This window comes from Diaporthe citri (assembly GCF_014595645.1).
Source record: "Diaporthe citri strain NFHF-8-4 chromosome Unknown scaffold_9, whole genome shotgun sequence".
In the NCBI taxonomy this organism is placed as follows: Eukaryota; Fungi; Ascomycota; class Sordariomycetes; order Diaporthales; family Diaporthaceae; genus Diaporthe; species Diaporthe citri.
The window spans coordinates 2,222,199-2,231,916 of NW_025064854.1; the positions used below are offsets into that span (position 1 = coordinate 2,222,199).

General features: G+C 46.7%; 2 protein-coding genes across 2 annotated transcripts; both read right to left on the bottom strand.

Annotated features, from left to right (window-relative positions):
* Positions 1-508: 508 nt before the first annotated feature.
* On the bottom strand, positions 509-4,446 carry INS49_015712 (uncharacterized protein; the record flags this gene model as incomplete). Its single annotated transcript, XM_043176390.1, has 8 exons — positions 509-912; positions 1,580-1,714; positions 1,767-2,090; positions 2,204-2,413; positions 2,478-2,762; positions 2,825-3,007; positions 3,148-4,178; positions 4,298-4,446. The coding sequence occupies 8 exons, from the start codon at positions 4,444-4,446 to the stop codon at positions 509-511; spliced, it is 2,721 nt and encodes a 906-aa protein (XP_043019845.1).
* Positions 4,447-6,095: 1,649 nt separating this feature from the next.
* On the bottom strand, positions 6,096-7,675 carry INS49_015713 (uncharacterized protein; the record flags this gene model as incomplete). The annotated part of the gene is made up of 3 exons (XM_043176391.1): positions 6,096-6,148; positions 6,232-6,374; positions 6,948-7,675. The coding sequence occupies 3 exons, from the start codon at positions 7,673-7,675 to the stop codon at positions 6,096-6,098; spliced, it is 924 nt and encodes a 307-aa protein (XP_043019846.1).
* Between the last annotated feature and the right edge of the window lie 2,043 nt (positions 7,676-9,718).

Here is a 9,718-nt window from a genome sequence, read left to right on the forward strand (position 1 = left end):
CAAGCGTGGATCACACCTGGCACCCACCCAAGAAAGCCCAAGAGGATGTTGAGCAGCAACTGAGAGCCGCAGCTGAGAGCCGCAGCCGCGCTTTCAGGAACGCGACGAGCGGTGGGAGGAAGACGGCCAGGACAAGGAGTAGTATGTCTGCCTGCAGATAAGGATTTAGTATTTTTGTAGACTGGCAACTGGTGCAGGCTTCAGGTGGATCATGAAGGCTGTGGATGACTTACTGCTGTCATTCTCCCTGACCGTTTTGGTTCGTGGTAGTGACCCGACATTTTGGGAGGCATTGATGCGTCAGTCTCGAGAGATTGATAATATAGAGATTGAAGGATGTGTGGACTGGAGAATGTCACTCGAATTGGGTATTTGTCGCGTCTTGATCAAGGGATGATAACTATTGCCTCCAAGAGCATGAGGAGATCGTTGAGGTCGCCACGGTGCCTATTTATGTCCAGGACCACGAAACCCTCAACATGAACATGCCCTTCCGCTCGGTACGGCCTTAGAAACCAGAGCCTCCAAATAAACCCACAAAGTTGTATCCTACTGACGTCAGGCGCCGCGCCGAGCCGAGCCAGGTAGCGGCCGCGATGCTTGGCCCGCAGTCGGACTTGTCCGGCTGGTACGGAGGCGCCACGGAGAACCCAGGCTTTGCCCAGGACCGGTGTCCCATGCGTATGGGTGCGGTCAGTCCAGCCGACCAACGCTTGTGGGGGAGTGGTCTGGGCCTCCGAGACCTCTGGTGTTGGTACCCAGGTTTTTTCGCCCGCCACGATGGCTCCGGTTTCACTTTGTCGCTCGCCTTGGCGCTCAGCCTTTGCCTCTCACCAAGCCAGTGGCTGTTGTGTATCCAGAATCTGATGACGAATGTCTTGTTGAACGGGCTAGTCGTGTCTTGGCTGAAAACTTTGGGTTGCTTAATTCCCTGTTGCAAGGTGTTGCGAGTGCATGTTTGCCACTTCCTCACGAAAATGCTGTGTTGTACTAAATTAAAGCAGATTCACACGTGTAGCCGTTCAGAAGTCCCAAAGATACTAGTAGCATCTTGGAAGAGGTGGACGTGATGCTGTCAGGTTTTAGTGGAAAATTGACAATTGATCAGGCGTGGTGTGCCTGGAGCATGTAGCAGCTGGATCCGACGTTCCAGCTCATAATCCCAAGTACCTGATCTTTGGGTACTTTTTGCTATCATGGATGGGTTTCGTGTAGGTCCAAAAATCCAGGCCAGTGTTTTAGACGTAAGAGACCCGTGGACCAAACTGCATGTCACAAGGTGCATGTCACAGGGTGATCTCACAATGCTTCGGTCATTTTCAGCCTGACACCATTCACGGTGGCAGGCTGCTTGTGAATACTAATACAGATATCAAGAGGATTCCTAGGTATGTCATGTTTCCCACTCTCGGGCTCAAAAGCCACCTCTAGACACCTCAGAGAATGGAAATCTGTGCATCAAGTTTCATTCTCGATCATCCTCAGCGGTATGGCTACATGGCCCGCCGTTTTGACGGTGAATCGCTTTTTCTTTGTCTGCTGCAGTCATTACCAGCGCTTTCGCTTGCCGGTCTCTTACCTTTTACCAATACTCCAATGATCCGATGAGAGAAGTCCTGCTCTAGCCGCTTGGATAATGGCCCTGTCGGGATCGTCTTTCCCATATAACTCTCAATTGCACCCCTCAGACTGTCTTCTCCATACTCGCAAAATGCTTTGTTTATGTGAGTGGAAATTCTCGTGCCGTATGTGATCCAAATACTCACCAGTCACGTCGTAGACGTTTCGTCCATGGCTGACCCAAACTGGCCTTCGCAGTGGAGGCAGTTTTGCCGGATCGGAATTGACCAATTCCCCCGGGAGATCCATGATCGACCCGTCATTTGAAGCCAGCTCTTCGGGCGTGACCTTCGGTAACGGAGGTGGGATTTTAGCGACTATGAGCTCCCTCCTGGATATCAGGTCTAGCAGAACATCCGGTACATCCACCACAAGGTCGGCCATCACCTTCTCGGACGCGTCCGTCCCACGGAGCGACTGTGTTGCCTCTTGAATCTCCTTCCAGCCGTATACCATCCACGAGTCGATAGCTATGAAGATCCTGTTAGTATTGTCTCCAGACCTGTCATTACTACTTGCATTACCACCTCCACACACGGTCCGATGTCAACATAACATGGGTCACCTTCCGGGGAATACTTACGGGTTAGATCATACACCATTCCGTGTACTATTATCTGATTTATGGCGATTGGCAGACGGGCTTCTTTTATCACTCGTCCAATCCGAAGGAAGTCGTAGTCCGCCAGACACCGTTCGGCATCGTAATGGTAGCGGTTGAAAGCTTCTGTCGCATCTTTGCCCGCCCATTGCTCTATCAGTGTAGTGCCGCCGGGATGACAATCCACAAATTCTGTTCGTCATTAATTTCTGGAGTTCTGTAGGAATTCCGTTGAAGTAGGAGTCTGGCAACTTACCTGTCATGTCATAGACATTGTCTCTAATTATAGTGTACATCCCAGTCTCTCGATAAGTGTGCCAAGCAACCTCCTTGCTTGTATACAGACATCCTGAAGAAGCTCCAGGGCCTTCAGCCGGTCTAGGCTCAGCCAGAGTAGCGCACCTGTACGGCCACAGATAATCGACCACCTGTTCAGGGGTAACGGTGTCGTCCTCGTCGATGGCATGCATGGGGTTCCCACCTGGGTTGGACCTGAGCATGATGCGCTGGGCCGTGCTCTCGAATGGAAATGCTTCAAGCCCTGGGTCAGTAAGTAGTAAGGACATCAAGAAGTTTGCACAAATGCATTCAAGCTTGAAATACCTGTGATATCGAAGACGTCTTGACCGAGGATAATCCAGAAAGGCCTTCCGTGTTCCCCGTCCCTTTCTGCGATTTCCTCACTCCTCATTGGACGGATCAGCTTTCCTATAGGCTCGTGGGATTCTTTCAACTCCTTCTGAAATTCAGGTCGTGCTTTGAGACCAAGAAGAGTCTTCTTGAGTACTGATGTAATGTCAAACGTTTTTTCACTTGCTCTTTTCTCCGATACGGCATCTGCCCAGCAATGTTCAGTGAATGCACAGACATTAAGACAGTTTCTGGTATGTCAGGGTAAACTGCTGATACAAGGGCACAAAACATACCAGTGACATCGTAAATATCAAATCCAGACCTCCCATCGTCAACGAGTGCCCACAGGTCCGTACGGTACCGGTGGTTTCCCACCTCGCCTATGGTGTAATATGTTGCTTGCCACTGCTGATCAGGGGCCGACCTTCGTGCACTCTTTGCGGCCCCAGATGGCTGACCTGTCAGGCCCGGAGACTGCGGCAGGGGGCTACTAGCACGAGAGGGATTTGCTAAATCTAGAGACGGCGGCGCGGACCTCCGTCCTCCCGCAGGAGGTGGACTCGCTGGCCCCGGAGCCCCTGATAGGTCCAGGCCCTGAAGAGCTTGGTTCAGAGTTTGGCCTTCCGTGTACTGCTGAGGCGCCGGTCCGTTGTAATTTGTCGCCGCTAAGGCTGGTGCTGTCCCGGAATGGCCCTGGTTCGCCTTGCTTCTCCAGCCTCGTAGCTCGAAGTTGAAATTGGGTAGCCATTCATGCTCGCCCGTCACCTTGGCATCAGCCTCGGTCTGGTTGAATGCGATCCAGAAAGCGTCTATAATGTCCTTTGGTACGGTGGAGGCCAGCTCCCGCTGGGTGACTTCAGCCTTCAGCTTTTCCAGGAGGGTCGTCCGGTTGCCCAGGTCGCTGCCGGCCGCAATCGGGACGTGTCGTTTCGGTACGGTCGTCTTCAAACTTCCGAACCTTTTAGAGCCGACAGAGTCAATCACCCAGGGCGTGATTTTGTTCGACTGCGCCCACGTGCGAGCAGCATTGCTCGGTGACCAGCAGTTCTGTGCGATGCAGAGGCGCTCTGTTGTGTCTTCCTGATCGCGCCTGGGCATGATCGCCAGCATCAGATACCCGACGGCGTCAATGAACCACCCGACGGGCTGCTTCGCGAGCATATCTCCAGCCCAGTTGACGCTCGACCCTATCATATCACTGAGTGCTTCTTTAGCGGCGAGTTCGTCGCGCTGGATGTGCGCAGCTTGGAACTGCTTTATGCCGTTGCGGAGGTCAGCCTTGCTGTGGATGGAGCCTTTCCATTCCTTTAGGACGTCCTGACGCCTGCATTTTCCCAGTGATCAGAGACAATGGCTTCGCTTAACGGTGGTCAGGGTGTATTGGGCAAATGAGATCTGAGACACGCTGCTGCGTGGGGGGTTCATGTATCGATGGGGTCTTACCATGGCCGTATGTTCTTCCACAATGCCTCGCGGTTCTTAATGGTGTTACGAAGCGTTTCCAGCTCACCCTTTGTTTCCTGATTGAAGAATTCGGGCTTACACATCATCAATTTTTTCGGCGGCTTTGTAGCCGTCTTATTCTGTTTCATGACGTGTGGGATCCGCAATGCCGGCAGCGAGTATTTCGAATAGATGACGTCCCAAAAGTTCGTGGTGAAGAACCCGCTGCTCGTATATAGAGGAATGAAGTATTGGGACCATTGGTCATTTTTATGAGCGTCTTGATTAACTCCCATGCCGTTGAAAAGGAGAAGCTTATAGTTGGGAAAGTCTTCCGCAGTACACACAAGGATTCTTTGATTGAATTCCTGCCTCAAAGTCGGCATTCTAGAGTTCGGAAAGCTGGTAATCCGGCCCCCAAACAATGCCGATTCCCAAGACTGACCGAGCTCATTGCACCATTCACCGACGCCGTTGACTTCTAAGAACTAATACTTGGGTGAGCACGGGTGCCAAACACACGGGGGCCCTTGCTTACCGGCTCATGTTTCATTCCTTCGCTAATAGGCATGTACCAGCAATTGTGAACTCTCCATATGGCATGCTAAGGCAAGTACGTAAGTTGGAATGTCATCGCTCAAACTCCTTCCCATCGAAAAGGCACTATATGACTGTCAGTGGCTTTTCACGAGCTGCGCACGCGATCATAATAGTCACCGGGCCGGCAGAACTAACCTCGACAAATCTCAGCTTTTGCAAGAGACGAATCACCTGTCCAATAAAGGAATACTGGTTTATTGGGTTTGGACTCACCGCCATTTCGTGCGCAAGCTATCTCAAGTTCAGCAGATATATCCGGAGGACCACACTCAGCACGAGGGGCAGACTCACAGTTTTGGCGAAATTGAATCTACTCAACGCCTTCTCGGTCTCAGAAGTGGTAGTATCCAGTAACGGCCGAACCAAACCAGGATTCATCAATATTAGCACATATTGGTATCCTTTTCCTTTAGTCTCATCACGAAAATAGGTCGTCATGCCATACTGAAATCAATAATGTCATCAGGTAATGTCGACCATGACTTAAGGAGTGAGACCGGTATCGCCACAACCCAACATGCTTGCGAAAAAAAGCGTCAAGTACTACCTACCGGGTACTTAGTTCCTCCCTCAGTTCCCACAGGAAGGAAGGAAATAACGATCCTGTCAGCATAGGCGCTGAACTTTCTCAACAGGTCAGAGGCTTCATTTGCGGTGGGATCTCGTGCAAATTTGGCCAGGAATGGCCCTTCTGTCAAGTTGTACGGTTCTTGACCATCCCACATGGACGTCCCTTTCCTAATAGTTGTGAGAGCATGGTAACTATGAGGCTCTTGTCAGCACAGCAGCATCTCAGGACCCCGCGGTGCCCGTAGCCATGGCCACATACAAAGGAAGAGCAGTTGAAACCTTGAAGAAGGTGCTCGCTATTTGGATGCAGGGTGCCAATACGTTCCACAAGACTGTATTATCGACACTCCAGGTGTCTGTGTCTGACAAGCCGGGAATGAGCTGTCCGGCAAACCCCTCCTTGATAGGCTTATCAACATTATACCATCTTTCCTGTGATCGAATTTACAAGGTCAATAACTTTTTTGGTCCCGTTATCTGAAAAGGAGATAAGCGAGGCAGATATGACGGAAGCCGTCTTTCATGCCTTGCGTGTGGATACTGCGGAGGCGGTTTACCTTCTGGAATGCGGGCTCCCAACTCGATTCATCGACTACCAAATCACAATTCTTGACAGGCACAGCTTCGTTTATGGCCAGGGCTTGCGCTGCAGGACATTAGTGGGAGCGAAATATGAGTCGGCTGGGTCCAGGATGTGTGCGAGCCTGGCACGATGCGTGCAGCCCGCCCTTGGTGGCATTCGAGGATCTGGGATGAAAACGTACCAGTTCTCAAGCCTTGTAATTCGACCTTCTGATGTTGCTCCTCCTCCTGGAAGAGGAGGTCAAGCTCCTCGTCGGTGGGTCGAGGTATCGGCGGTTCATCGTCCGGAATTTGTCGAGGGTTGACTAAATCTATGTCCGGAAACCTGTGCCTCTCAGGTCAATGATCACATCGATCCTGTACGATGGGGGACTGTACCGAGGATGGAGTCCCGAAGACTGATTCGCTCTGAAAGGATAATACGCTGAGATTCCGTATTTCTGCGCATATGGCGTTGGCGGAGTGGGTGATGGGGGAGGCACAGGTGGTACCGAGGAAGGTGGAGTGGGAGGTCTTGATGATGCCATCTCGAGATGTTAAATCGAGCTGAAGTGCCTCCTGATGGCGGTTTTCAAAGCGTGTGTCAGACCTCCAGAACTGACTGCGATTACGAGACACAGTGAAGTTGGGACCATCGAAAGTGACCGTATGTTTGGAGTTCTATTGTTGTCTGACCGGATCCGTCAGAATGGGTTCCGACACAATGCCGAGTCCCAACTTTTAAAAGCACGAGATGGTCCTTTGTGCCGCTCTGCGTATTCCCTTTCCGTTTGACCGCAATTCCCATTTTCTGAACCCTAAAGCTTTCTTTGAGCTTTCGAGGAGAGTTCTGTACACCTGAACATTTGCGTGGATGCAACTTAAGCATCATGACAACCCCAGTGTTTCGCTCTCCCACCAACCCCTGAAGACCTTCAGCCTCTCAGTGCGCTCCCTCGCGAGCTGCCTCCCAGTCCCCGTCTTCATCATGCCCTCCAAAAGCTCCAGCTTCTCCTCGAAGTGGTCGACGCAGCCGCTCAGGCCGCGAGCGCTCATTTTTGCGCCGCCAAAGGTGAAGCAGCGGGCGATCCCCACAGCGCCAATCGCGTCGAGCCGGTCTGCGTCCTGCACGATGGCCAGCTCCGGTATGGAGACGATTTTGTCCAGTACCTTCTGGGGGTCCTTCTTCTCGCTGGAGAAGGATACGTGGAGGACGAGATCCTGCACCTTGTCTGCAAGGTCGGCGGGGCAGCCCCTTTCGAGGAGCACGTCCCTGACGAGTGTGGTGGAGTCCTGGCCGGGTAGAAGGTATTTGCGGTCGCCGACATCATGGAGCAGGGCTCCGAGGGTCAGGAGAGTCTTGTCGTACTGCGGTTTGGCAGCTGCATCGGGCTTGCTTTCCTTGTCGAGGATGACCAGCGCCAAGCGGTGAACCCGTTGGATGTGATTGTAGTCGTGTGAAGGGTCATATTGAGACATGTACTCCTTGACGTAGGATGACACCGATTGTATGAGCTCATCGTAGACCGCAGTCACATCCTGACTTGTCAAGAAAGCGTTTGCAGTCGGCACGGGTTCTTCTGGTTCTGCCGTCGAGGATCTTTTCTTCCCCCGAGCTCCCACTTGCTTCATCAGAACCTCATCCATCCTGTCCTATGCGCGGCTACTGTCCGATGTCGATTTGGCGTTTTCAAACGAGGCGTCAAAAATTCTACAAAAGAGGCTTCTGCAACGGAACTCGCGCTTGTGTTGCTGCCTAGATTTACAAGGGAGCAGGGGGAGGCGAAAGTGCTAGACGCGACGCGTCTAATGGCTTGGAAGGAGGGTTATCCAAACCCTGATGATGACCCGACACTGTAGGGTAGTCCATGCTTCCACCAGGTAGATAAACTCCTCCTCCGAGATAAGTAGTTAGCTTAAACTTAGAAAATATAACTACGCCCCTAGTAATTAAAAACTACTTTAAGAAAAACAGTCCCTTATCTAGGTAATTACTTATTATATTTCATAGTAATAAAACTAGGATTAAACTATAAAAAAGCATATTAATTATAAAGAATTACAATACTAGGATTATATAATTCCCCCTTAAGTATTTAAGCTAATATTGCAAATTATTAATATTATATCCTAAATAAGGAGCTAAGGAATTCAAACTATAAACCGCCTATATTTAACTTTACGCATTACTAAATTTAATAAAGAAACCTATTAAATATACTTAACCATATTACTTTAAAATAAAACACTGCTTTTCCAAGATTAAAAAGGCCAATATTAATCATATTAATACCTATTCCAAGATAAATAATCCTATTTCTTAAAACCTAGGCCTTTTATTTATTTTAATAAAAAGCATTTTTTTAAGCCAAGGGCTAATAAATTAAAACTATTTATATATTTTTTAAGATTAAAAGTTATTAAAAGGCAGCTAAAATAAAAGTAGCATTTTAAAAGGAAACCTAGCCTTTTAAAGAAAAGCTTAACTTTAAAATAAACCTTAAAATAAAAGGAATAAAGATTATTAAAAAGGAATTTAAATTAATTACTTAAGAAAGCATAATTAAATAACTTAATCCTAATTATTATATTAATAATATAATAAGCCTATTTACCCTATTCTTCCCCTAAAGTATAGCATTACTTAATTATTAACATAAAAGCATTTTTAAGCTATTCTTACCTATTACTATAGCCTTTAAAAGCAATTATTATAAACTACCATAAAGAATGGCAAGCTAAGTAATATTTAGCAATATCTTTTTAAGTTAATTAAGTAAGGATTCATTAAAGTATATTAAGGATATTAAAATTTATAAAGAAAAGGTATAGCTCATTAATAAATAAGTAAAAAAGAAAGAAATGCAAGCCGTATTTTAATAAGGTCTTAAAGAAAATGCTAAAGCTAAATAATATCTTTAGCTATTATTAAATAACTATAAATAAAATAAAATAAAGCTTTTATTTAAAAAGTAATTTAAGCTTTGCAAAATTAATATTAGCTATAAAGTTAATAATAAAATATTTAACTTTAAGTAATAAGCTAAGGAAACTATTTAAAAGTATATAACCAAAGCCATAAACCTTTCTTATTAATGCATTAATAAGCAGCTAAAAGAATTAACATATTATTTATACGCATATATAGCAATTCCTAAGGATTATTAAAACTATAAGGCCAACCTTTGCATTTAAGAGCGGGTATTAAACCGGCTATTTAGCCTAACCAAGATAATTAAAAATAAAGTATTATTTAATAAATATAAGTTTAAGAATATTAAAGGCTATATCTTAAAATGCATTTAACGCTTAAGGGCAAATAAGGAAAATAAGGCCAAGCTAAAGGCCCAAGAGATAATATTTATAAAGAAGCTAATATTTTAAATTATACTTATAATTAAAAACTTATTGATTAAGGTAGCTAAATTAAAGAGCTTTGCTTAATACTTATAATTAACTAGCATACTTATATTATTAATAACTATATTTTTAAAAAAGGCCGTAAGCTATATAGCATTAATAAGCCAAAGTAATTAAATAAAATTATAAAAAACCGCTGCATTTACCTTAAATTTAATATACGGCATTAACCTAAATATATATTAACCGCCCTAGGCTTAAGATACTTAACAACATTAAAGAAATAAAAGTTAAGGTAAGGAAGAAAGAAGAGCCTTGGCAAGCTCTTAT